A 26947-nucleotide genomic window follows, 5' to 3' on the forward strand; every position below is an offset into this window, starting at 1 on the left:
CCACACCACCCCCCTGCCCCATCCTATCTGTCACATCACACCCCTGCCCCGTCCCACCTGCCACACCCACGGCTCCTCTCTCAGTTTCCATCTTAACTGTAGTCCTCAGGTAGCCCTTTTTCTTCCGTGACCCTTCCCCCATCCGGTCCAAACCCACACCCTTCCTCTGGCCTTGCTCTGTTTCATTCCTGCTCTTAGCCTCTCCCCTGTCCCCTCCCTATGGACTTAACCCCTGGGCCTCTGCTTCGGTCTCCATCTCCACCTCCAAGTCCCTTTACAACCGCTTCCTTTCACCGCCCACATCCTGCACACTGACCCTGGCCAGGACCTCGGAGCTGGGGAGGGTTGAGCAGGCTCTGTGTGCTGGAAAGGTCTGGGTGGGGGGTCCTGGGCTTTAAGGGGGCCGAGGAAGCATGTTTGGTCTCTTGGCCTCATTCCCTGATTGGACCATGGCTACCAGCCCCTCCTTACACAACAGCTTTTCTGGGGTGCCATGGCTGCACCCCCCCCCCCAGGGAGCCAAGGAAGGAGGTGTGAGATGTCCTGTGGACCCAGTGGAGCAGGTGTGGAAGCAGCAGCCGCTGGGGGCTGGATGGAGGGGGGCAGGCAGAGAAGTGTGGAGGGAAGGGGTGTGGAGTGGCAAGTAGCCTGGGGAGAAGGCCCAGAAGGTTCCTGCGCATGTGACAGTGTCTCCGGAGACTGTGACTGTGGACAGCACATTGTGCGCACTGATGGGGTCAGCAATGACAGTGGGACCTTGGGGGGCTGGGAGGCCACAGGCTGGTGGCCTCTGGACGGCTTGCATGTCCCAGAGGACTGGCATTTGCTGTTACTCGAGTCTCCTGACCCCGAGGCAGGTGTGGCTGTGTCTCCGTGTCCTTCTCTCTGTGGGCAGGGCTGCTGCTCTCCCCGCACGCTCCCGAGAGGCTGTGTGTGCCTTCGGAGCCGAGGGCCCGGATCGGAATCTCAGCTTTGCCACTTCCTTGCTCTGTCCTCGTGCGGTCAGCCCATGGCTTCCAGTCTCAGTTTCCTCACCTGTGTAGTGGCCGGGAGGTAAGAGGGAGGCCGGGAGGTTTAAGTGGGATGGTGCTCATCAAGCCCACACCCTGTCAGCGATCCCGCCCGGGTGCCAATCTGCGTGTGCTGCGTGTCTGCCTCTTTGACCACATCTGTGTGTCTTTGTGCCTCGCGGGCTGGGGGACAGGGCTCCCCAGCGCTGCAGACATAGGGCAGGGGTTCAGGGTGCAGGGAGAAGGGAGCTCCTCTTCTCCCCCAGCAGGCGAGGCCTGGTGCAGGGTTGCGGAGGGCCTGCGGGGGGCGCCGGGCCTCGAGGGGGAGCCTGGCCAGGGTGGGGGCCCCGGAGGAAGTGAAGAGGCCTCGGGAGAGGCCAGCTCTGGGGGAAAAGCCGGGGCCCAGCTGGCTGAAGCCCCTTGGGGGCAGCCCCAAAGCCCCTCCTCCCCTGGTGACACACCAGCTCCCCGCCACCGCGTCATTAGCAGCTCTCAGAGAGTGGGGAGGCGGCAGCAAAATAAGAGAAAAGCAATTTGACGTTTCTAATAAAGCGTCGCTCCACTTTGCCAAATTAATTTTGACTCCCATAATTATTTGCTGTAGGAGCGGCCGCGTTCTCCCCACCGCCGCCTAATGAGGTAATTGGGGAATTAGGAATTAATGACTTTAACAGAAGTGACAACTGACTTCACGTCGGGAGCAGCTCTGGGAGCTGCCTCTCCCCCGGAGCGCGCGGCTCGGAGCTCGGCTGCCTCCTAGGAAACCCAGGCGTCCTGCCTTCCGGCCGCCCTGGCCGGCCCTCTGCCCCTGCTCCCTGCCTGCCTGGCTGGGCCTCACGGGGGAGGAACCTCTGAGGCGTCCGGGGTGGGGTGGGGGTCTGATGCTATTCCGGGTGATGTTATTACTAACACGAGTCCTGACGAGCACTGGCTGTTTCCCCCACGTGCGTGGGGAGCACGTGATCATCCCGCCTCCCTGGGATGTAGTCAGTCTGTGGGTGGTGGGGGCGCGGGGCTTGCGAGTACTCTTTGCTAGGCAAGCCCAGCCTCAGTTTCCCTGCTTTACTGCATCTGAGGAGAGACATTGCGTGCATGCGTGTGTGTGTGTGTGTGTGTGTGTGTGTGTGGCCTTCCCAGAGTCTAGGATGGGGAGAACTGGACCCCCAAGTGGTGAAGGGATTGGGCATGCATCTCCAAGTGAGCCTGGGCAAGTGGCCTGTCCCAGCTTTCTCTGCAAACCCCCAGCCCCCTCCCCCTCTAGGAGCCACCCCTCCCCTTTCCCAGGGCCACCAAGCTGCTGGGCTCTGTTGGCTGCAGGGGTTGGTGGCAGAAGGGGTCCTAATACCCAGGCTGGACTGGGCTGGTCTTTCAGAAAGACCCCAGGAGTGTGTGTCTTCTCTGATGATCTGGGTCCCGTGACCATGTGTGAGCCAGAGGGCCTAAGTGAGCCTGTGTGGATGTCCATCCTATGCAGGAGGAAGGGCACTCAGGGAGCTCAGGAGGGCTCAGGGGGCACTCAGGGAGCTTGGGAGGGCTGCTGGGAAGTGCAGGGGAATGGAATAGGGGCCTGGGTTTAGGGCCTCCTGGGCCTTCCCCTGGCTCCTTTACATGTCTTTGGTCTCAGGTAGGTTGGCCTCAGTGGTCTCTGGGATCATTCCTCGCCCCCTGCAGTTTGAGTCAGTGTCTCCCTAGACTAGTGGGCAAGGGAGAGAGAGCACTGGCTTTGGAGTCAGGCCAGCTGGGGTTCAAATCTGGGGCTCCTTTCTTGGTATGTGGATTTGGAGATGTTGCCTCACCTCCCTAAGCCTCCGTTTCCTCCTCAGTGAATGGAGGGGGGGTACCATAAGCTCCCTGAGGGGGTTGCTGTGGGGATAAAGAGAACACGCGTGTACAGCGCCCACAGGGCCTGGCACATTCTGAGGATTCAGTGACGTGCTTCCTCTCACTTTGGTGTCATCAACGGGACTCTTCCGGGGCTGGATCGTGGGTGGCCTCTGCAGGGTCCCCCAGGCACTGGCCTGTCCAGGGCCCGGGTCCTAGGTCCTGGAGGTTGCTGAGACAGACTCTTGACTCTCCTTCTCCAGGCCCCAGCCCCCTTCTTTCCTCACCTGTCCTCCGTCAGCTCCCAGCCCCATCCTCTACCCCTCCTCTCACCTGCTCATCTTTCCTTAATAAGTCTACTGTGGCTGGTCTCCCTAATCTTTTTCCATACCCATCACCCCCCTTCCAAAAACACACCGTCCAGACCTCTACCCCCACTCCTGTGACTTCACGCTCAGGCCTGACCACCGTGGGGGAAGATGAACTACCAGGAGAAGCATGTTGATGCCCTGGTGCAGGGGCCCGTAGGACCTGCTCAGCACTGAGCATGCAGGGGAGGGGAGCCTTGAGGCTGGGGGTGGCGGCGAGTGGGGAGGCCAGACTGCTCAGGCATGGGGCTGGCTTCCATAGATTTCTCTGTTGGTTGTGCCCTCTGAGCTCCCACTGGTCCCCAACTTAGTTCTGGTCACCTTGTCTGGTGCCTGGGCTCAATGGCTCTTCCACAGAATGGGTGCCCTGGAGACATTTGTGAATGTTCTGTACGACCCAAAAGGCAAAGGCAGGTATGGTTTGGAGAAGTGCTCCCGGTCCAGGCTCTGTACCCCACGGCGGGCCCCACCTCTCTGAATCTCAGGTCTCCTCCCTTGTGGGGGACAGGCAAGCTTGCCTGCCCCTTTGGGCAGGTGAGACGGTCCAGCAAAGGCATGGCTGAGAGATGTGCATTGTAAAGCTGTGAAGTGCCACAGAGCTGGGCCCATGGGGTTTGCAGCGGGAGTTCTACAAAGAGTGAACCGTTATGCCTTCCCGGTTACTCACCTCTACCTCCTTGTCCCCAGGACCAGGGCACCGTGGGGGTGATCTTTAACGTGGGCACGGACGACATTACCATTGACGAGCCCAACGCCATTGTGAGCGACGGCAAATACCACGTGGTGCGCTTCACTCGAAGTGGTGGCAACGCCACCCTGCAGGTGGACAGCTGGCCCGTCAACGAGCGGTACCCGGCAGGTAAGCGGCACCGGCGCGCGGAGGAGGCGCTGCGGGCGGGGCGGGGCGGGCAGGGCGGTCTCTGATAGGATCACTGCCTGCGCCTGGGGCGGGGCTAAGAGCAGATGTTTCCGGCTGGGGGCGAGGCCAAGGGAAACGCGTGGCTAGTTGGGACGAGGGTGGGGGCGTGGCTAAAGAGAAAGGTTGGGCTTTGCAAGGGTGAACAGACCTTGGTGGTGGGCGTGTGTGGGCTAGGAGGGCTACGGCCGAGCTGAGCTGGGACGGCTGCAAGGCCAGGGTCCAGGTGGGAATGGGGGAGAGAAGAGGAAAAACCGTAGAAGGAGGGAGAGTCTGACCCGATGGAGGAAAGAATAGGTTTAGACTTGAGGGACAGGCAGAAATGGGGAGGCAGATGCAGAAACCAAAAAGAGAAGATCCATAAGTAACCCAGAATACATCTTGGCGAGGAGGCAGGCCTGTTCCCAAGGACAGAACCAAGGAATGAACCAAGGTCTTTCCACGGAGCAGATCAAAAATCCGTATCAGGAGATCAAGATCAAGGAAGAGCAGTGACCACAGAGACACAGAGGAAAGGAATCAGTGTCTCAGGGAATAGGAGACATGGTGAAAGGGAGAGAAGGCCAAGTGACAAGAGTGCCAGCACATTCCACAAACTTTCACTGACAACCTACTAAGCATCAGGTCCTGTGCTAGGGACACAGGGGAGCAGGGACACAGCCTCTGCTTGCAGGGGGCTCACACTCTAGGAGGGGTGAGCACAGCAATCAGACCCAGTTTCAACACTGTGACAGCTGTGGTGGCCCCGGACAAACCAAAGTCTGAGGAGCACGGGGAGGGAAGGGGATGAGGACATGGGAGGAATGAGGAGGCAGAGAAAGAGCCTCAGAGTGAGGGGGCCGCCGGGGGGTGGTGATGGAGAGGTATGGAAATAGTCCCCGAGACAAGAGCAAAGACGGAGGCAGCTCCCCACGTGATGCAGAGAGATATATGGAGACGTGGTGGCACAGACCCAGCCCGTAGGAGAAGAGGTGGACAGAGCCTCGGGAGGGAGAGGAAGAGAGCCCAGTGCGGGAGCTGAAGAGGGTGGGGGAGACGGAGCCACTGCAGGGGAGAGCTGCAGAAACGTAGACATGCGGAGGTATAATATGGCTGAGCGGCCCTGCAGACTCACACACACGGGGGCGACCGGGGAGAAGCGAGAGCAGCTGCAGCCCCGGTCCCTCTCTAAGGCAGAAGTGACAGCCGAGGCGGGGGCAGAGAGGCCGCCCCACGCCAACTGAGGCGGGTGTGGGCAGGACAGGGAAAGGTGCAGGCGTGCAGACCCGCGGGCCCACTTATGCTGGCGTAAAGACGCCAGTGGAGATTCCCAGCTCCCAGTCCTGTGGGCTCGTCCCCAACATTCTGGAGAAAAGAGAACCACGTGGCCCCCGAAGAAATAAGGGGGCTGATGGACACACAGGCCCTCCGCAGACACACAGATGAGTGCAGATCCTCGGACAGTCAGACAGACATGAGGGAAACAGAAGCCCTGCAGGAGGGTGCCAGCCTGCACCGAGGTTCTGGGCTCCTGTGGGGTCACGCAGGGACACAGGCACACCCGTGTGACATCTTGCACGTGCACAGGCCGGGCCGTGTACATATGATGCTCTGTGGTCATCAGTCTCCTTTCTCTCTCAGCCACACACACACACACACACACACACACACACACACACACTCCTTTGGAGCCTAGTAGGCCAGAGGCCAGGTTGGAGGACTGGTGCCCGCCCTCCCCTGCTCAGGGACCCCTGGCCAGGGGTGGGGAAGACAGCCCACCCCTTGCACACAATGTGAGGGCAGATGGCCTGCAGAAGCTGAGTGTCCTCCTGGGCGTGAACAGACTGGGTTAGTGGAGCACATGGGCCCAGAGCCTGGGCTTCCGGACTTTCAGGAAGCACAGAGACTCACGTCTTGGACTCTGAGTCAGCAGGGCCAGGCTCTTAATTCTGGAGCTCCTACTGACAAGCTGTGTGGCCTTAGGGGAGTCATCCAGCCTCTCTGAATCTGTTCCCACCTCTGAGAGGTAGGGATAATACACGCTTCCTAGCAATACCGTGAGGATTCCGGCCTATAACCCAAGGAAGGTTCCAGAATGGCACAGCATAGAAGAAGCGCTCAACAAATGGAACTTTGGTTAGAGTTGTTCTGTGCTCCAGGGAGGTGGATACAGATCCTCCCCTTCCTCTCAGGACCCACACAGGAACAAACACATGGGCACATACAGACCCAGACTCACGCACAAGTATCCTAGTGCAGGTAGGTCCCTAAATGCCCCTGCATTGTGTGGTCCGCCCCTGCTTTCCCCGCCAGACTCCCTTCTGACCACCTCCCCTCTCCTGCAGCATCTTCTTCGGTCCCCCTCACTCCCATCCCCCAGGGTGGGATGCCTTGTGCCACCTCCAACAGAGCAAAGGACACTGCGGGCCCACTTGCCAGTCTCCCCTTCCTGGCTGGGCCCTCTGTGGGTAAGGGCCAGGCCTTCATCTTTGCATCTCTGGTACCCAGCACCAGGAAGAGAGCAGGCACTCCAGATGTGTTTGTTGAGTGACTAAATGGGTGAACAATTCATTTTTCACTCAAACACCAGCGACCTAAATCTGTAGGGAAGGCGAGGTCTTGTTTGCCCCAGAAGCACCCAGGGAGGCACCAGCCATGCGCACATGAACGCGTGGTATGCTTGTCCACGAGAGAGGTCCACGGGCGGGCCCGGCCCGGGTCTCACCAGGCAGCAAGTGTCGCTATGCAGTGCGAGATGATCAGGGAAGCCCCCTCCACAACAACACATTATTGAACACTGTGTGTGCTTTCAATGGGAAGAGGGGCCAGATTCCCAAAGAAAATCATTTTTACTTCCACTGCTGCAGACTGGGGTCATCTACAGCCTACAGCTGGGGATGCAGAAGGCACACATGGCACTCCTAGGCACACCGACAGACCTCTTTCCTCAGGTGCTCTCTCTCTCTCTCTCTCTCTCTCTCTCTCTCTCTCTCTCTCACACACACACACACACACACACACACACACACGCACCTTCCCTCCCCATCTCCAGGGCCTGGACAATGGTGAGTGGAGAGGGACAGGTGCGCACAGCAGGGTTGAGGGGGAGTCAGGACGGGAATTGGGGGAAGGAGCTAGAAGGAGAAAGGCTAGTGAGTGAGAAGGCGTCAGGAGCTGGGCTGGGTCCTCAGGGCAGAAATGAAAGGAGACCTGAGCAGAGATGAGTCTGAGGGTCTTGGAATGGGGCCGAGATGGGGAGAGAGAGCCCGAAGCGAGGCGGCAGGGCTGGGGGCGCCTGTAGGGAGGGGCCCAGGGCAGGCTCAGAGGGCTGGGAGGGGCTTCGAGATGGCTGCGGAGAAGGGCAGGGGGTGCGTGGGGCTGCTGGTGGCGGTGCCACCTGTGGTGGGTGGCGGGCAGGCTGACAAGGCTGCAGAGCCTGTATGTGTGGGGGGGTTAAGGCGGAGGCCCGTGGAGTAGGGGGGTGAGGGGGAGCTGGCAGAAGAGGGTGCAGCGAGGAGCTGAGCACGGAAGGTAAAGGGAGCCAAGATGCCTGGAAAAGTGGCTTAAATCTCACCGTTAAGTGCGAGTGCCGGGCCGCCCCCTAAATGCCGCATAAACCCCACTTAACCCAACCCTCCCCCTTCTAAACCGCCCTCTAAACTCAGTAACCAGCTGGGCCACCGAGGCCCCCCACCCCCTAACTTAAACCTGCTAAATGCCCCTCCCTGCCCCACCGCCCCACTTCGGGATGGGGAAGGAAGGTGGGTACCAAGCTTGAGCCCAGATAAACCTGTTTAACCTCTGACCTTTGACCTTCCAGCTGCCTTTTCTTTCGGGCCCCCTTTCCTTTTCTTCGATGCCCCTGTCTTTTTCTTTGGGTCACTCGTGCCCCCAGGGTGGGGCTGGCTCCGGATGGGAGCCTAGGGAGGGGACGGGAGGACGAGGGACCCAGCGTTTCTTCTCCCGCCTTGGGTGGACCTTCCCTCCCCCCTCTCTGTTGGATGTCGCTGCTTACTCTGAGTCTCCTGAGAAACGCGTAATTACTTTTCTAACTCCTTTGGACTTCGCCGCCTGAGAAACCTACTGTCTTTCTAAACTTTTCCAAGGAAACTTTGATAACGAGCGCCTGGCGATTGCTAGACAGAGAATCCCCTACCGGCTTGGTCGAGTAGTAGATGAGTGGCTGCTCGACAAAGGTAATTAACCAGAATTAATTAATTAATTAATTAACTTTAAAAACACTATCTTAAAGGTGCAGAGCTCTCTCTTTCCCCACCGTGCCTTCCCCATCGCCCGCCCCTTAGCGGGGGACCCATTATCCCACCGGGATGCCCCGTTTCTCTCCGGAGTCAACAGTCTGTGTCCTTCGAGGGGAGGTTTTGGACAGGGGCGGGGTTTTCTCAGAAGAGGGAGAGTCCTTGGGATTTTTCCAAGCCTGGCCTGGGCTGGGATAACCCACGAGATTCCTGGCCGGCCCCGGTGAAGCAGGCTGGAAGGCAGATTGGATGGGGAGGGAGGTTCCACAAAGGGCCAGCCAGCGGGCCCACGGAGCACTTAGAAGCGAGCAGGAAGACTTTAGGAAGCAGGAAGCGCTGATCCTAGGATCCAAAGGGAGGGTAGAAAGGCTTCACCAGGGTCCTCAAAGGAGGAAAAGAAAGAGTGGGGGCCCGCCATCCTACTGGAAAGACCCCCGAGAGAGTGGCTGCGGGGCACTGTCTCCGGAATGCACCCATGTTGGTCAAAAAGGCCTCTTAGAAGGAGCAGAGGTGAGGGCAGGGAGCTTACTAGGAGGTAGGGGCAGGAATGGGTGTCCCACAGGGATTTCCGTGCCTGCGGAGCTTATGAAGAAGACAAACAGGCTAGCTGAGAGGACACATGTAGCGAGGCACTGCTGGGTGTGAGGGAGAAGGCCACTTGTCACCAAGGGAAGTTGGGGCCAAGGGCAAAGCCATCCCATTCCCTTTGGAGAGGGGGCGAGCTCTGTACCTCTAAGGCTAAACTCTAGGGGGGCAGTAGAAGTGTTAAACCCCCACCTAACCAGCTGATAACTGTGCTTTTAAATGTCCACTGGGGCCTGCCCCAGCTAAAACCCCCAGATGTCACCTCCAGCCCCCCACCCAGCCAGCGGGGACTAAACATGCTGATAACCAGATGTGATAAATCCGTAACAGGACAAAAAGTTAAAGGGACTGTAACAGACATCGCTAAAACCTACAGCCCCCAGCCGCACTGGGCTGCTCTCTCCAGCGGGGCGAACTTTAACCCTTTGAGGAGTTCATGGCGGGCAGGGCCACGGGGCCAAGTTCGCTAACCTGTGTAGCTTCCTCTCCATTACCCACTTCCCTCTCCCAGAATCAGAGAGGCCAGGGGAACAGCTTGGGCTGAGGCTGGGACAACTTGTGACCCTCCAGTAGGCAGAGCTGGATGGGCCTTGGGTTGAGGGGAGGGGACAGGGCTTGCAGATCAGGTGAGGGTGAACCCTAGCTGTCCTCACCTAGCTGCGTGGTCACACCCTCTCTGTAGACCTCATTTCTTCTTCTGGAAAGGGCAAGATGGGGCAAAAACACTTTGGTATTTCCCAGAGTGTGGAAGGAGGAGGACCAAGACTTCTAGAAGGGCAGTGAGGACGAGCCCCTCAGCCTACCTCCCGAGGGGTGCTGGGAGAAGGAGATGAAGTAAGGAAGCAGGAAGGTATTTCAGAACAAGATCAGGGCATTGTTGATGATTTTGCTGTCGGCATCTGGCATGTGGTGGGTGCTCGATAAATATTTATTGAATGAATCAATTTCCAGTTCCAAAACATGTCCGGGGGAGCCTGAGTCCCATGAGACGCTTCCCAAGAAAGAGATATGTGGTAAAATGAGTCTGGGAAGTGCTGGCTCCCATTTCTTCCTCTTGGAGGTGCAGGTGGACATTGGTCTAACAAAGGTTCTGGAAAGTCCTGTGAGAGAGAAGCCCGCTATTTCATTGTGAAGTGTTCGCTTCCCAAAGTGGTTTGACATTTCCTCTCCGTGTTCCTCCTAATTCTTACGCCCGTGAATAATCTTGGGAGGAGGTGGTCCTTCAGGGCCTCACTGGGTCTGGTATGGTAGCTGCCAGTCACTAGTTCTCAGCTTTTGCGGGCCCCGGCTCCCCCATTTGTAAGATGGGGACGCTGCTCCAGGGCTGAGTAGGGTGCTGGGCAGCGGGAGGGTGCTGGAAGAGGAGGAGAAGCTGAGCAGAGGGCCACGCAGGTGCGCCCCGTGGCCAGTCACTGGCTAGAGGCCAGACAGACACCGCGCACTGCCCGGGGACCCTGTGTTGCCAAAAAGGGGTGTGGGTCTCACAAGTTGGACTGTCCTCAGCCCAGGTTTCGGGGGCAGGGGCTTTCAGGCACCTAACTCTAAACCAGATCGTTAACGAGGCACTAACCAGAGGCTAACAAGGGCTAAGCCAGGTCTTAAACGCCCCCTCCCCCAGCACCAGCAGCTGAAGGTCAAGGGGACAGGGGGCAATGTCATAGTTCCTCTGCCCCCCGCCCCGTTCCCCCAAAATAAGCAACACCAAAACCAAAGTTAAATCTAAACTTAAACATAATAAATATCTTTACTAAAAACCAAACCAAAGCAACAAACTCAGAGGGTTAAACCGACCCCCAGATCCACTAAAACCAAAAAGAACAACCAAACCCCACCCACGTGGGGATTTCTGAGGGGTAACTGCTGAGCCAGGAGCGAGATTGGAGCTGGAGTGGTTTTTTGGGCTGTCAGCGAGCGAAGCAAGGTCCCTTTAACATTTTCCATCTCTGTGCTTGCACATCCTGGCGGGGAGGAAGGCCTCTGCTCTCCAGGGCCTGGTCCCCCCCGCCCTGGGCAGTGGCTGGGCCTTGGAGGGGGGAGACGAGAGGGGAGCCTGGCCAGAGGTCACAGGGCTTGGCGGTGGCTGGCAGGGCAGAGTGAGGTCTGCGTGGCTGCTCCTACCCTCACGCACGCCAGCCCTCCTCCACGCACTGTCCTGACCTCTGGCACTTTGGCGTCGCCTCCCACCCTGCTTTGACACGCACTGACCACTCAGCCTGGCAGTCTCCTTCTCTGTCTCTGCCTCTTTGTCTGCTCTGTCTGCTGCTTCCGAGGGCTCCACGGCTCGGGGCTGGACACTGGGTGTGGCACGTTTGGGGAAGCAGAGGGAGGAGATGGGGAGCAAATGGAGGGAAGGGAAAGAAGGGGGGGCGATGCCCCTGGAGCAGGAGAGGAGAGGGGGATGGGAAGGTCAGAGGCATGAGCATGGTGGGGACAGCGGGGAGCTGGGCTCCCTTTCCCAGCCCATGAGTGCCCTGGGGACCCTCCCCCTCTGGGGTCCCCACCTGGCTGGGCTAGGGATTTGTGGCTGACAAGGACTTTCCCTTTGGTGTCTGCCCCTTCCTCGTTCCCCCTACCCCCCATCCCTGATTTCCCTCTCCACTCCTCTTTCCCTCCCCTGGCTTCCCTCTGTTCTCCTCTCCCACTCCGATCTCTCCCCACTGCCTGTCCCTTTTCTGTCTGTCACCCCCACCAATTCCCCTGCCCACCAGGCCGCCAGCTGACCATCTTCAACAGCCAGGCTGCCATCAAGATCGGGGGCCGGGATCAGGGCCGTCCCTTCCAGGGCCAGGTGTCTGGCCTCTACTACAATGGGCTCAAGGTGCTGGCGCTGGCCGCCGAGAGCGACCCCAATGTGCGGACCGAGGGCCACCTGCGCCTGGTGGGGGAGGGGCCGTCCGTGCTGCTCAGCGCGGAGACCACGGCCACCACCCTGCTGGCTGACATGGCCACCACCATCATGGAGACCACCACCACCATGGCCACGACCACCACGCGCCGGGGCCGCTCCCCCACGCTGAGGGACAGCACCACCCAGGTGAGGGCCTTTGGGGCTGACGGACCAGGAGTGAGACTTTGGGTGGGGGATGGGGCTGATGTCTGCATACCCACGGCGCGCCCCCAGGGAGGTTGCAGGTGTCTGGTGGGATCCTGGAGGCTGCGGCCTCATCCTTGTCGTCATGGTGACGGTTCAGGTGAGGCAGGAAAGGTCTCCTTTCACGAGGCGACCTCTGCCCTGGTGACCAGGGATGCCATCGATGTGAGGGTGGCCACGATTTCTAGGGGCCACTCCCAGCGCCAAGGGGGAGTTTGGTGCTCCAGCTAGAGGAGAGAAGACCGCCCTGCCTGAGAGGGAGGAGGTCTGGACTGGGGTGAGGGTGGAATGAGCCCATCTGCCTGCCCCCTAAGGAAGGCCATGCCCAGTGCTGTGCGGGCAGCGCGAGGGACACGGATAGAGCAGGGACGCCATCGCTCTGGGCAGGGCACCTATGTGACAGCCCTGGAGGGGCTGGAGGCTCAGCAGGTGGTGGCCGCCCGCCTCTGGAGGCTGGTGGAGGCCCGGAACAGTGTCTGCCCGATTGCTGGTGTCCTTGCCGCAGGACCGTAAGCCGGTCCCCTGCTTGTGACCTTGAGCAGGTACCACCGCGTAGCAGGCCTCAGGGTCCTCTATGGCTGTGGGTCTGAGGGGTGTCGGTGCAGACAGTCCCCTGGTGCTTCACCCCCCACACTGCCTACCTCCCCGCCCGGGGGCTCCCCCCCCCCCCCCCCCCCCCGGGCCCCCCCCCCCCCCCCCACCGCTCAGGTCCAGCCCACTCGCTTTGAGTGTATCCTCTCCTATACCTGGCAGGTGCTCCCTGGGGCAGGACAGGCCTCGCTTCGCTGGCAGCCAAGGCCAGTTGAGCACGTGTGACTTATAGAGGCAGCGTGGGGACCCGGCTGAGTTTCCCAGCTCTTGCCATCAATGACTGTTGGCCCAGGGAGGGCTCACACCTGCCATGGTAGACCTTATTTAATCACCCTGTCCCCCATTGCCCAGGGTTGTTGGGCCTCAGCACCTGGGGAGAGTGCTGTCCTCCCCAGTCAAGGGGGAGGCCCGGGGGCAGCCAGGGAGACGTGCCCCAACAGCAGCCTGCCTTCGGCATCTATAAATGAAGGCGGGACTGGATGGGCACTGAAGTCCCCTCCTCCCTCCAGTCTGTGTGTCAGTGGCCTGGCACTGGCTGATGGCCTCATCCAGGCTTGCGAGAGACGTCTGAACCCCCTTCCCCTCTACCTTCGCTGCCAAGAAAAGCTGGGGGACCCGGATGGAGTGGGGAGCTGCAGGAGAAAGGCCTGGCCCTACCCAAGATTGGGCAGCGACTATGCCCAGTGCCCATGGGCAAGAAGGGCCCACCAGTCTCAGTGGGAGGGAGATGGACAGGCCACCCAGGTGGAAGAGAGGTGGGGGGCCCAAGAGGCCACAGTTGTGCTGGAGAAGCTCCCACAGGAGAGACTGGTGCTGAGGGGCCAGGGTGCAGAAGGAAAATCAGTTTTCTGAAGATAGGGGTGCGGGGGAGTGGCAGGGTGGAGAAGAGGCACCAGCCACCCTTTCACCCCACCCCCCACCCCAGACTCCTCCCACCCTCGGCCTTCCGCAGCCTTCTCCCCACACCCTGCAGTCTCCTGGGCTCCCTTCCTCCCTGGACTCTGGGTTTCCCCCTCTCGGGTCTTCTTCCTGAACGCACCCTGAGCACGCTCCCCTCCCCGCCCCTTACATTCACTCATCTTGGGGATTCTCTTTCTCTGCAATCAGGAGGAGAGAAAATGCTGACAAAGTCGACTCCTGTTGTCATGGCAACCACAGCCCTAATTATTGTGTGCAGCCTGCTTCCGGGCTCTGGGAAGGGGGCTGGGAGAGAGATGGGGTGGGGGGGGTAGGGAGGGTGGAGCCAAGAACCACCCCCCCATCTCGTCCCAGGCCCTGCTCACCCTCTCTGCCTGTGCTGGCCTCCAGTGGCCCCCATGCCTTATCTCCCCACTGCCCTGGGGCCCCTTGCTCCCGCCCTGCACCCCCAGGTCCAGCGCCCCAGTCTCCCTGCTTCCTAGAAATACAAGACACGACATGTGCTGTCTCACTGACCCCCAGGAGCTGCTGCTGGGCGGGTGCTGTCCAGCCTGTCTCTGCACACTGGGGGAAGGGAGGCCCTCGGCCACCCCGCCAAGGGCCAGGGCGGGTGTCTCAGCCCACGACCCGTCTCCTATGTGGTCCACTCCTCAAGAGGTGGCTCTGGGGCCTGTTGACCCACTCCCGAACCTTCTTCTCCCCTCCCCTTCCTCTCGCCCCCAGAACACAGATGACCTCTTGGTGGCCTCTGCTGAGTGTCCAAGTGATGACGAGGACCTGGAAGAGTGTGAGCCCAGTACTGGTGAGTGCCTTTCCCCCCTCCCCTGCCCCGGGCCCGGGTGACGCTATTGGGAGGGGGGCGACTGTCCCTGCCACCTGGCCCAAGCCCAAGGGGCCTGTTGCCAGGCCTTAACTTGCCCAATAGCTTCCTCTGCCTTCCTGCCATTCCCCTCCAGGTCCCTCAAATTGTCCCCCTGGCAAGGCCGTTTCTGGCCTTTTGGTGCCCCAGCCCTCCGAGGTAGTGAGGTCCTTAGCTGGGGATCCTGGGGTTGAGGGCCAAGGAATGCTGGGAGGGAAAGAGGGGGACTTTTCCCCAAGAAAGACGAATAACTGCAGCTCCCATGAGTCTTTATGGGGTGTGAGGTTGGGGTGGGGTAGGAGGGGGGAGCGCAGGCCTAGGAACTACAACTCCCATCAGCTCTGGGGTCCAGAACTACAACTCCCATCAGTCCCTGAGGCCTGATTTTTCCCTGGGTCAGTAGTAGAGAAGACTTCTGCTGGGTCCACAACCCTCCTCGTTCCTGGTCTCGGGGAGGTGGTGAGGCGCTCTGCCAGGCCAAGCTGGGGCAGATCCACCACACAGCAGCTCTGTGCAGGCAGTGAGCAGGCTGAGGGGGCGGGGTGCCCCTAGCCAGACACGTGACCCTTGGGGAGATTGGGTCTGGTCTAGATTTCTCCAGGGGCGGCTGCTCAGACAGCTCCCAGCAGGTGCTGGGAGGAAAGCCTTCCTGGGGTTGGCATTACAGGCCTCTGCTGGGCCCATCCCGCTGGAGGGCAAGTCACAGCCCCAGAGAGAGACCAGGTTGGCAAAGCAAGGGTGGGCCTTGAGTGTCAACTGAGAAGTGTGGGGCATGGAGTGGCACAGTGGGGGCAAGGTCTGCTCAGCTGAGCAGGTTGTGGCGGGGGCGGGGGGTGGGGGGCTGAGAGGAGCCAGGCCTGGGGGAGGAGGGCCTAAGGAGCGGGGTCCCGGAGCTTGCAGCTGGCAGCGGGAACGGAGAAGGGACTGAATGTGGCCAGACTTCCCAGGAAGGGACCATGGGACTTGTTGGTGGCCTACATGAGCCTGGGGGAGCCTCATCCCTTGTTTGGATTTCCAGAGACTTCTGGTTACCTTGCAATGGGCGGCACCTGGGCTCCGGAGGTTGGGGCAGATGCCTGCTGATCAGCAGGGGTGATGTGGTCAGGTGAGGGGGACAGTGTCACTGGGTCACTGGCTATGAATCTGGCAGGGGGGGGGAGTTCTGCCAGTCCCAGAAGAGAGGCTCAAGCTGAGGGTAGGCTGCAATCGTGGAGGGAGTATGAGGAGAGCCTTGAGCCCAAGGCTCAGATTCCAGAGACCCACAGCAGAGGAAGTTCAAGGCTCAGGCCCCCAGACCCCTCAGGCCAGAGCTGAAGAGCCTTGTTTGGGGGTCCTGGGCCCTGAGGCACAGGGAGGAGCTGCAGGCCGTTGGGCTGCGAAGGCCTCCCGATCCACTGCCAAGAGCTGGTGCTTTCTGGAACAGACGCCCTCCACTGCGGGGAGGCCCCTCTGCTGGGGGGCCATCTGGTTGCATCTCACCGGGCGATCTCAGCTCAGGGCTGCACCTTCCTGCTCTGCCGTTACTTTGGGAGGTTCTGGGCATCCGGCAGCTTCCACACAGCACCCCCCTCAACCCTGCTTTACCCCCTCCACCTAGGCAGTTACTGGGGTTTCCATAGCCAGAACCAGAGCCTCTAGCCCAAGCCGAAAGGGGCTGTGATGATCGGCCCCGCGGGAGCCCTGGGATAGGACTCTGGGGACACATGGTTGTCTGGGTCTTGAGAAAAGAGCACTTGGCCCCATCACGTGTGTTTGCACACATGTGCCCACTCTCGGGGCAGAGAAGGGTGCGGGGTGAGAGGAGGGGTCTGCTCTCCCTGGACCCTGTGGAGAGGAGGATTGGGCCACATGGCCACTGCGCAGGCACATACTGGGCCACACGTTCCCCACCAAGGTTCTAGCTTCCCAGCTGCCACCTGGAGTCTTGTCAGTTGCCTGGATGTGACACCGAGCATGTGCACCGGTTGGCTGAGCTTCCTTAGGCTGCGTTGGGACGAGGGGTTAAGGGGGGAGCTCAAGTAGGCAGGTCAGCTGCACTCCCCCAATCAGAGGGCCAAGCCTCTGAGGGGAGGAAGGAGGGTAGAGGAGGGCTAGAAGCTGTGGGGTGGGCAGACGCTGGCGGTCAGCCCAGCACCCGGCTTTGAAAACAAGGGCAGAGCACATGCGTAAGCCTCCCGAGGAAACCAACGGAAGCCAGCAGCTCTCCCCCAGATGTGCATGGCACGCGTGTGTATTTCCTTACTCACGCCAGTCCGACATGCTTTGAGTTGGATTTTTACCCTGATGGGAGGCCAGGCAAAGACCAGGATGGCTCCAGAGCCCCTCAGGCTGGTCTAGACCATGCCCCGCCCCCGCCCCCGCCATCTACCAGGAAAGGGGACTCCAGCCAGAGGCCCCAGATGTGCCCCAGATGCAGGGAGGCTTTTCTCTAGCACAGGACCAGGCCTCCTTGGGCTCCAAGGTCAGTGTTAGAGGAAGAGGCAGTCTGGCTGGACACAGTGGCTACCCAGGGGCTGACCCCAGCGCGTTGGCATGCCTCTCACCTGCCACATCCTTCACCCTGGGTCCCGAAGTCAAGCCTGGGGTCATCCCCACTCACTTTCTACCCTTTCCTTTGACCTTGGCTCCTTCACAGACCCCAGGCCCCACTTGGGTGAGATCCTTATCCTACATGGCGATTTCACCTGAGGTTGGCAGGCCCGTCAAAGACGGGTGCTGTCTGATGGACACAGTGTTTTCATTCTTGTGAGAGGGAGTGCCTTTGGCGGGGGGTGGGGGGGGCGTGCTCTGCATAGCGGGTAACGTGGCCCACCACCCCTCACTGTCTACGCCAGCCTGAGCCGCACGTTATGGTGTGGGCCTGGTCCCCTGTGGGGATCTGAGAGTGCCCCCCTTGAGGCACATAGGAAGTGCACACGTGGACTCAGATCCACAGAGGTACATGGTTACACGTGTGCAAGTGTGTCCAACTAGGGGCGCACACAAATACATGTGTATCCGTGCACATAGACTTACTGGATCTACCAGCAAGCTTGCACATGCCCACTTACACTGGTGTGAACGCATCCAGACCTAGAAGATCACATGCCGTTTGCACTCAGACCAAAAGAGGCACACACATGCTTAGATCTGAAGAGACACGTGTGTTGTCTGGACACAGACACACGGCTTTTGAGACCCACAGAAACACAAACCCGTACAGGTCCATAGTCTTCCAGAGACACGCATGCGTATTCGGAGTCACAGTCATGCATGTGTGTGTTTGGGGCTCCCAAAACACCCGCACAGGCTTGGGCTCCCAGGTGCCCCCTGCCCAGACGCACGGCGTTTCACACTTACCTGTGCTTGTCGCACAAAGGTGTGCACACAGGTGTCTTAAACCCACTGGAGCCGGCTCACACACTCAGCTCTGTCGACACACAGACTGAATGTTTAGAATCCCATGCACATGCTCAGAGGCACTCACACACGATGCACACGTATGTTCAGCGTGAGCACATACGTACACACATGTCCTCAGACTCACAGAATGCCGTATCCACGGTTGGCTCGCAGAGGCCCATTCTGTGTACAAGTCTGGCTGCGTAATACGCGTGCTCCTACCACATCCTCCGCGCGTGCTCACAGATGTTTCAGAATGAGCATGTGTGTAGGATCAGAACAGGTATGTACACAGTGTGCTCGGACCTCCAAGCTGTAGGCGCACATGTGCATGTGCACACACTTGCATGTATTCAGGGAAGCACACGTCCATGCCGGGCTCATAGAGGCGTGCGTGTCACGGCGGCACCCAAGTCTACACCCAGGCTCAGGCCTCCAGTGTCCCGCCAGCAAGTGTGCTTTCACCAAGGTGCACAGACACATCCTCAGAGGGATGCCCGTGTGTACCAACATGTGTGCTCGTTCCCACAGAGCCATGCCCGTGTGCACACAGAAAACACCTACGCTCTGAGACCCACATGTGGGCACACTCTCAGAGGTAGGCCGGGCGCACCCAGCCCCAGGGGTCCACGCACATTCACATGTTTAGTTTACACCCTCACCTGCATCCCTCCTGTGGCTCCGTGAGAGGGGACCCTCAGTGGCCCACCTTAGCTCAGACCTACTGAGGCTCATTCTTACATCCATACCCATGTGATCAGAGACACACACACACACACTCAGAGACACATACATTCGGATTCACACACATACTTGGAAACCTACACATGCTCCAACCCCTCAGGTGTACGTACTCAACATGCGCGTGCATGCACACAGGTCTACACTGGCCTGCACCGGCACCCGTGGGTACCCAGGCACTGACTCAGATGCTCAGATGTCCACATGAGCTGCACGTAGAAGGGCTCCTATCCTCAGACCCTCAGGCCACACCTATGTGTTCAGACCCAATAAAACGCATGCCTGTGTGTTTACACGCAGGTGAGCACACCCCGCTGTTCAGACCCACAAGGGTACACACATGCGCGGGCACTCAAATTCACAGAAGCCCCCAAGTGCTCAGACCCACAGAGCCAGCTTGTGCCCTCGCCCCACAGACATGCGCCCCTTCTGAGACTCTGCACCGTCGCACACATACATGAGACCCTCAGAGACTTAATTACACACACACACACACACACACACACACACATTTAGCTCAGAATCAGAGGCACAAATGTGATCACATTCCAGAGTTTCTTAAAGGTAACAACAGTAGCCATAAAGATAAACTCCACAGCACCTGTGGTTTCCTACCTAGAAACTTATTTCTCCACTACAAGGGCTAGATTGGGGCCTGGAAGCCACTCTATCCTCACCAGGTGACATCCTGAGTTGCGGAGGGTGACCCAGGGTGGGGTCACGAGCCGGTGGGTTCTATGGGCCAGGTCTGGGATGGGGAGGGGCGCCCAGTGCTCAGGGCTGATTCTGCCCAAGGCCATCCCAGCACTCGGTCCTGTGGCTCCAGCTCAGCGTCAGGGAAGGCTGGGAGGTATGGCCCCGTCAGGCCCCCAGGAGGACGCAGAAACAGATGTGAACAACTAGCAATTGATTTGTCCAGTGTGGCCTTGGGGTCATCAACAATCCATTTCGGGATTGTTCCTCTTCCTCGCACCCACAGAGCACACCCCCATCCCCCCAAGGGAGACACCTGAAGCCTCACCCACTCAGGGCTGTCATCTCAAAGGGGACGAGGGTGTCTGGGAGATGGCGGCCCACTGGGCTGGGTCCAGACCTGCTTCTGGGTATCCATATGTGGTCTGGACCCCCATGAACTAAAAGGGTAATCGGTCCCACTGACCACACGGCTCAGCGCCACCCCAAATCCAGGGGTGGGCAGGGTCGGGCAACCGCAGTAGAACCTCTCATGCAAACAAGGGAAGGATGGAAGACACCCCCAGGCCCCTAGTTCTGAGCGTTGAGAAGATCCAGCCCCCGTGCAGTGGGTGACTTCACCCCTGTGCGGGGGAAGTTTCTTCCTTACAGCCCGCGCCGCTATGGTCTTCGAGAAACTAGGCCCTGACGCTGCATCTGTGAAGTCCCTCCCACCTCTCCCCCGTGGCCTTCTCGGAAGTGGGGGTTGGGATAACGTCCACCCGGGGGACTCAGCCCACTTCCCGCCCCTGCGTAGCTGGGTGGCTTCTCAGGCTGCAGCAGCCAGAGGAACTCCCCTCAGAGCTCTTCTCTAGACACAATTGTGACGCCCGTCTATTTCCTTGTTTCTCTGATTCCATACCTGTCTCTTCATTTTGCGAAGACGATTTTGAAGGCATCTGAAACAGCAGGGGGGAGGCCACACCCTCCCTCTGATCTGTGAGGCAAGACCGAGGCCTCCTGACTCACGTGGAAGCCTCACTGGGTCACTGTCCCTCAAAGCTGTTGTTTGATCTCTCTCGTGATTTGTAGTTTGGAAGCATGGGCTCTTTGGACGCTCGGCAAGCCCCGCATTTCTGGGCTCTCTCTGTTCCCTTCGTCTCTGCTTGCAACCCCCCACTCACTCTTGCCTGACTTTGTCATCTTATATACATTCTTATACATTACTGAAAGCAGAAAGGAAAAGCCAGCATTGTCACCCCGACTTTTCTGGCACATTCCCTTAGGGCCGCAGTCTCCACAGGCGCACGCTCTTCCCAGTAGGGCATCACAAGCGGCGGCTGGAACAGAAGGTCCTGCATCTAATGGTCCTTCATCTTTCCTGCTGTTTCCTTGGATCCTTACGTGAAGCCCGTTGGCGTTGGGGGCACACAGTTCTGGTTCGGCGCCTGTATACGTTAAGGCAACAGGTGTTTCTGTAACAGATCACCCCCAGATCGCAGAGGGTACTTCTGGGGAAGTTTCTCCCTCAAGTGAAGCCCCAGCAGGGGGCTCCCCATCCCCAGGTGGCCCTGCCCCAAGGGGTGCTTTGGGAATCCAGACTCCTTCCATCCTTGTAGCTCCTCCATATTCAACGGGCAGTTTGTGAGGTCACTGGAAGGAGGAGAAAGAACATAGAGGAGCGCACACAGGCGACTTTGGGGCGAGGTGGGGGGGAGCCATATGGCCACACCTAACGTTAAGGGATGCTGGGAAATGTAGTCTTGCATCCCAGGAAAAGGAGACAATGGGTTTGGGGCAAGAGACATTCACAGGGACCTACCTCATACACTCAGACCCTCGATGACGTGCGCACACGTTGTCAGTGGCGCACTCACGCATCCATGCATGCGCATATGAGTTCGGACCCAGGCTCAGAAGCAGGTGGACACGTGCACAGCAAGGGTCTCCCCGACACGCCCACATCTGTTCAGATTCCCTGACACCCACATGCACGTGCTAAGACCCCGCGAGGTTCGTGTGCACATGACGCCCAGCCTCTGAGGGGTGTGTTCCCGCACCTGCACACGTGATACACATCCGCTCTGACCTTGACTCCACTTGCCGTTTGCCGTTTGCTGCGCTGGTGTTTCTGAGCGGGGCGGGGTGCCACCCTCCAGGTCACTGCACCCTGTTGGGCCCAGGTTGTTCTCCACGGAACAGGTGAGTAAGGACTGAGGTCTAGCCGGTGCTCTCCGCTCACCAAGCCACGGGTCCCTGTCCCTGGAGTGGGGCTGTGTCTGCCAGGGGGACAGGATACCTTTTTCTAATTGTGTAGAGAGAAGCCATTTCGATAAGCGGTGCACGGGCAGGTCTGTGGCCGCATGGAGGGGCTGCCTTTTTTTGAAGCTACAGGAAAGGCCCTGTGGGCTTGTGGCTTTCTCGTTGTGAGAGCCTGGGCAGGCACCCCGCGCCGGCAGATGGGGCCTCAGCCAGCCGATTGCTTAGTCTCTGACACTGAGCCTCAGTTCTAGGCACATCCTGCTTGGGTGGGAATGGGGTTCTTGGGTAGATTTCCAGTGAGGAGCCTCTGTGCTCTAGAGGGAGAAGGGGGTCAGCCTGCAGATGCAGTAACCCCTGGGAGACCAGGGAGCTGGGGAGGGAGGGGTGCTCAGGAGTGGCTGCTGGTCTCCTTGGCCAGAGTGGAATTCTCTCTAATAAGTGGGACTGACATGTCCTGACATGCAGCTTCTGAGTGGGGGGAGGGCTTCTGTGATGTGTGCACCTGTGAGCATTTCCCGAGTGCTGTAGCTGCCTGAAGTGGGGGAGGGGGTCCCTCAGACTCCCAGGGGCACCCCATCCCAATATGCAGCCTTGGAGAGCTGGGCCCGGGGCCCGAGGCACCACAGGTCTTCCCCCAATGCCCAGTGGGAAGGGCAGCCTGGGGTGCCCCTGGTTGGACTCTGGCATTGAGGAGTCTCTGAGACACCCTTCCTCCAGAGCCTGCTGACGCCTCACCAGGACGAGCTTGCCAGACCCTGGCCCGGTGAATGACCCCAGGGAAACCCAGTGCCCTATGTAACATGTGACTTGCCTGCCACAGAGCCAGTTCGGCTTGACTGAACATGGGGGATGGAAGACGGTGTGGGGTCTTGACAGCATGTTAGCCTGTGGAGACAGCAGGAGCTGGGGGTGAGGGGACGGAGGCTGGCGTGCAGGGCCATCAGAAGGGAGCACGGGGTGGGGGTGGGGCGCTGTGGTGGTATGGAGGACGTGGGTGAAGGCAGGACACCCCCAGGGGAAGCTGTCAAAGCCTTGGGCGGAAAAAGGCCCAGGGAAAGCTCCCAGGGAAGCTGGGGACACAGAGATGGAGGCCAGGACACTGCTAGGGTTGCAGGGCAGGGGCAGGAGTCAATGTGACCAGGCATGGGAGGGCTCTGGAGCCTGGGGGAGACTGCACATGGAGAACTTGGGGGCCTGGGCGCGCCAAGGTCCTAAAGAACTAGTGAGTTGGAGCAAAATGTTGCAGAGGGCTCAGGCTGGGCAAGATTTGTCTCTGGTCCAAGGCCTGGAGCCCTCCTACACCCTAGTCTATCTGGGGGTGACAGGACATGTCTCTCTACATGGTCCATGCCCTGATTGGGCTGATCAGTCCCTCTAGGGCATCAAGTATCCCCAGCAAGGGACTCCTCTCTCGAGACCCTAGCTATGGCCAGCTGGTTGAGGGCCACAGCCTGCCTAGGACAAACCTTGATCCTGAAGCTTCCAGAAGCAACTGGTGGCCCCATCCAGGATCAAAGATGGAGACGGCAATGGGTGAGAGCTGGGTCAGGCTGAACTCAGTTGTGTTGCTACCGGTGGGTCAGGGGGGGAAGGGGCTTCAAAACCCAGTTGCCACCCCCTCCCCAGATACCTAGCCTGGGGGGGCCCAGAGGAAAAGCTTGAAGAGTATTCCTCCCTTTGCCTTGGTCAAACACAGCAAGCCCCTCCTCTTGCACCAGGCCCAGTGCTGGGTGCTAGGGAGATAGACAGATGGGCCTTGAGCCTTCCCTAGCAGTGAGCCCAAACCAGAAACCTTTCTGGAAGAGGAGGTATTTGGCTGGACTCAAATGAGTGAGATAACAGCCGGGGCAAGGTTTTCTGAACAGAAGGCAAAGGTTAGGAAGAGGGCCGGTGGTGTGGTCCAGCAGGGAGGGGGCCTGTGCTATGATGGGACACGGGCTGCCAGCCTCCCCTAACAGCTGGGAGCTGAATGTGCCCTCTTCTGGGGGACCGGGGTCCTGGGCCGTCAGGTCTTTCCAGGCTCCCTGTGAGACTTGACCCTTCCCTGGTCTCTGAGAGCCACAGAAAGGACTGCACAGTCCACTTGTTCACCTTGCCTGCTGCAGACACCGAGTGACCTTGGGAAGTCCTCCCCACTCTAGGCCTCAGCATCCTCCTCCATAAAAAGCCAGCTTTGGACAGTCCCAGCTCCATAGAACATGCTTGTCTGCTTTTGGCTTGGTTTTTCAGTATGGCTGAGCCCCTGGAGGGCCAGGTGCCCTGGGGCTTCGCAGTGTGGGGTGCAGGTGAGCCCTGGCCTGGGGGAGACGGGAGCCTGGTGGGAGGAGCAGCCTGAGGAGCTCAGCAAAGCTGTGAGTTCAGGGGCAAGATCTTGGCTGTGGCGGGCTAGTGTGGCCAAGGACACAGTTCTGCTAGATTGCTGGAGCTTGGGATCTGAAGGCTCAGCAAACAGAGGCTTAGGGTGCAGGGAGCAGGAGAAGAGATGCCAAGATGTGGCAGTGACACGTGGCTGGCTCGGCGGAGGAAATCTCCAGCCTCAACCAGGCCTAGAGGTGTCCCTGTGAAAGGAGGGAGCCCTCCCACCAGCCTCCTAACCCCAGATTCCAGCTGGCTCTACCCTACACCAGTGGGATGCAATATTTGGGGGAGGGGCAGTGGACTGATGGGGGTTGTCAAGGTGCTGACCCAGGGGCTGATGGGAATTGTAGTCCATGCCCCTTCAAGGGCTAATGGGAGTTGTAGTTCTCACCCATTAGGGCTGATGGGAATTGCAGTTTATGCCCAGGGTACCACAGTTAATAGACCTAGGGAGAGAGAGGAGACCTAATCATTACCCTCCCCAACCTTCCCAACTAGTTCCCCCCACTCCACCCCACCCTAGGCCCTATATTAGCAAGCGCTTCCTTCCCAGATGGCTGTGTATGTATTTTCTTTTCTTTTTTTGCTTTCTTCTTCTTTCCGTTGTTTTATTATTGTTTTAACAATAATAAGAGGGCCAGCGGCAGTCAAGCCCTGGTCAGGTCCTGGCGGCCCATGGGGGTTCTGGGGAGGGGGAGGGGGGAAGTCAGTGGGGGTCAGAGGTGGAGGGTGAAGAAAGAGCAAGTTGGGGAATTAGGGTTAGCTCAGGACACATGTGTTCCTCTCCACCTCCCTCCCTCCCTTCCTCCCCCCCCGCCGCCTCCCTACCTCCCTGCCTCTACTGGGTTTCTCACCCCTCTCCCAGAGTCCTATGGGAAAGGACCCTCCTTGCCCGCTCTTTCTCATGGACCTTGTCACCTCCCACCTTCAATCTTTCCTCTTCCCATGACCAGCCTACAATTAACCTTCAAAGCTGCTTCCCATGACCATGACCTCTCAGGTCCTTTCGCCCATGCCAGTCATGTACCTCCTCTCCCTGCCCTCCCCCCACCCTCCCTCCCACTGCTCCCTCCCTCCTCCCATGCTGTCACCAAATGGTGGTAACAGTTTCTCCCAGGGAGCCTGAGCCTGCACCGTGCAGATCTTAGCTTTGTGTTTAACGAGGGGGAGAGGGCACAAGTGAGGGAGGAGAGAGAGTGTGTGCAGGAGGAAGCAAGATGTCCAGGGAAAGAAGAGCGAGGGAGGGAGATACCAAACAGATAGACAGAAAAACGTTGTACGGAAAAGTTGTTTTTTCTTATTTTTTCCGGGAGAACCCGCTTACACAGCTCTGTTTGTAATTTTTTTCTTCATGCTAAAATCACACGGCCTATTTGTTGATGTAAGTTGCCTGAATTCCGTGGTATGCTATCTTCTTTTTTAAAAAAACAAAAGAAAAAAATAACAAAAGCAAAAAAAAAAGAGAAAAATCTAGAAAAAAAAACCCTAAAAGATATTGTTGTTAGGTTTGTTTAAATGCTGCTCTTGTAACTGTTTTTAAGCCTTAAACCAGTAGAGTTTTTTTTCCGTTTCTTTTCGATTTCCTTTCCTTTCTGTTCCTTTTGGTTTCTTAAGACAAACAAAAGACCAAAACCCAGTGAGCCACAGAGCCCGTGCGTGGGGTGCCCAGGGCATCCGAGCCGCTGCCCGCTTAAAGCGCAGCGCGCCGGCAGGCTGGCGGGCGGGCCTGGCCCGCTCTAGTCTCCGCCAATGCCAATTGGAACCGATTTGGGTGTGTGAGGCTGTTGTTTTCTCTCTCTGTGCCGGCCGCCTGCGCCCTGGGCCCTCACTGACACCTTCTCTTTTCTCTTCTCTCTCTTGTTCTAGGAGGAGAGTTAATATTGCCTATTATCACGGAGGACTCCTTAGACCCCCCTCCCGTGGCCACCCGATCCCCCTTCGTGCCCCCACCCCCCACCTTCTACCCCTTCCTCACGGGCGTGGGCGCCACCCAAGACACCTTGCCCCCACCCGCGGCCCGCCGCCCGCCCGCCGGGGGCCCGTGCCAGGCCGAGCAGGACGACAGCGACTGCGAGGAGCCCATCGAGGCCTCGGGCTTTGCGTCCGGGGAGGTCTTTGACTCCAGCCTCCCCCCCACGGACGACGAGGACTTTTACACCACCTTTCCCCTGGTCACGGACCGCACCACCCTCCTCTCACCCCGCAAACCCGCTCCCCGGCCCAACCTCAGGACAGATGGGGCCACGGGCGCCCCCGGGGTGCTGCTAGCCCCCTCCGCCCCGGCCCCCAACCTGCCTGCGGGCAAAATGAACCACCGAGACCCGCTGCAGCCCTTGCTGGAGAACCCGCCCCTGGGGCCCGGGGCCCCCACGTCTTTCGAGCCGCGGAGGCCCCCGCCCCTGCGCCCAGGCGTCACCTCCGCCCCCGGCTTCCCCCATCTGCCCACAGCCAACCCCACGGGGCCCGGGGAGCGGGGCCCGCCGGGCGCGGTGGAGGTGATCCGGGAGTCCAGCAGCACCACGGGCATGGTGGTGGGCATCGTGGCGGCCGCGGCGCTCTGCATCCTCATCCTCCTCTACGCCATGTACAAGTACCGCAACCGCGACGAGGGCTCCTACCAGGTGGACCAGAGCCGGAACTACATCAGTAACTCGGCCCAGAGCAATGGGGCGGTGGTGAAAGAGAAGGCCCCGGCCGCTCCCAAGACGCCCAGCAAGGCCAAGAAGAACAAAGACAAGGAGTACTACGTGTGAGCCCCGGCACAGCGCCCCACTGCCAGCTGCCCCTCCCGGGGACGGCCCGCGAGGCGGGTGCGGCCCTCTCCCCGCCGGGGGCTCTGGGGACCCACTCCCTGGCTGCCTCAGACTTCTCTCACGAAGAGGAAACGCAAAAAAAGAAAAAAAAAAGATAAAAAATCAAAAAGTAAAGAAGAAAGGGAAGAAAGAACGAAAAAAAAAAGGAAGAAAAGAAAGAAAGAAAAAAGAAAAAAATAGAAAAGGAAACCCCGTGCTCGTCCCCTTCCTCTTGCCGTCCTGGGCGGCGGCACCGCCAGTCCTGGGGCTGTCTGTCCCTCTCAGCCCTGCCGCCCGCCGGGCAGGGCACGTGCTCACAGCCCTGGGTTGATTTATTTTTTTAAGGG

The 26947-nt window shown here is 59.2% G+C and overlaps 1 protein-coding gene and 1 long non-coding RNA gene across 31 annotated transcripts in view; one reads left to right on the forward strand and one right to left on the reverse strand.

Moving 5' to 3' along the window:
• Positions 1 to 26742, forward strand: part of NRXN2 (neurexin 2) — a 96103-nt gene extending 69361 nt beyond the window's left edge. For 19 of the 30 annotated variants that reach the window (XM_029957535.1, XM_029957537.1, XM_029957542.1 and 16 more), the window contains 5 exons: positions 3887 to 4058; positions 8201 to 8290; positions 11644 to 11969; positions 14259 to 14337; positions 25675 to 26742. In XM_029957535.1, the coding sequence (XP_029813395.1) occupies positions 3887 to 4058; positions 8201 to 8290; positions 11644 to 11969; positions 14259 to 14337; positions 25675 to 26561 (1554 nt within the window). In that variant the 3' untranslated portion in view covers positions 26562 to 26742. The remainder of the gene's footprint in view (positions 1 to 3886; positions 4059 to 8200; positions 8291 to 11643; positions 11970 to 14258; positions 14338 to 25674) is intronic. The other 11 variants (XM_029957560.1, XM_029957561.1, XM_029957565.1 and 8 more) reach the window with 3 other exon arrangements.
• LOC115306955 lies at positions 705 to 6151 on the reverse strand. Its single transcript, XR_003915504.1, has 3 exons — positions 6006 to 6151; positions 3867 to 4087; positions 705 to 1035 (listed from the first exon to the last, which is right to left on the reverse strand). It is a non-coding gene; the product is annotated as an uncharacterized LOC115306955 (long non-coding RNA).
• Positions 26743 to 26947: the final 205 nt, after the last annotated feature.

The sequence above is a fragment of the Suricata suricatta genome, chromosome 11 (assembly GCF_006229205.1).
Source record: "Suricata suricatta isolate VVHF042 chromosome 11, meerkat_22Aug2017_6uvM2_HiC, whole genome shotgun sequence".
NCBI classification, from domain to species: Eukaryota; Metazoa; Chordata; class Mammalia; order Carnivora; family Herpestidae; genus Suricata; species Suricata suricatta.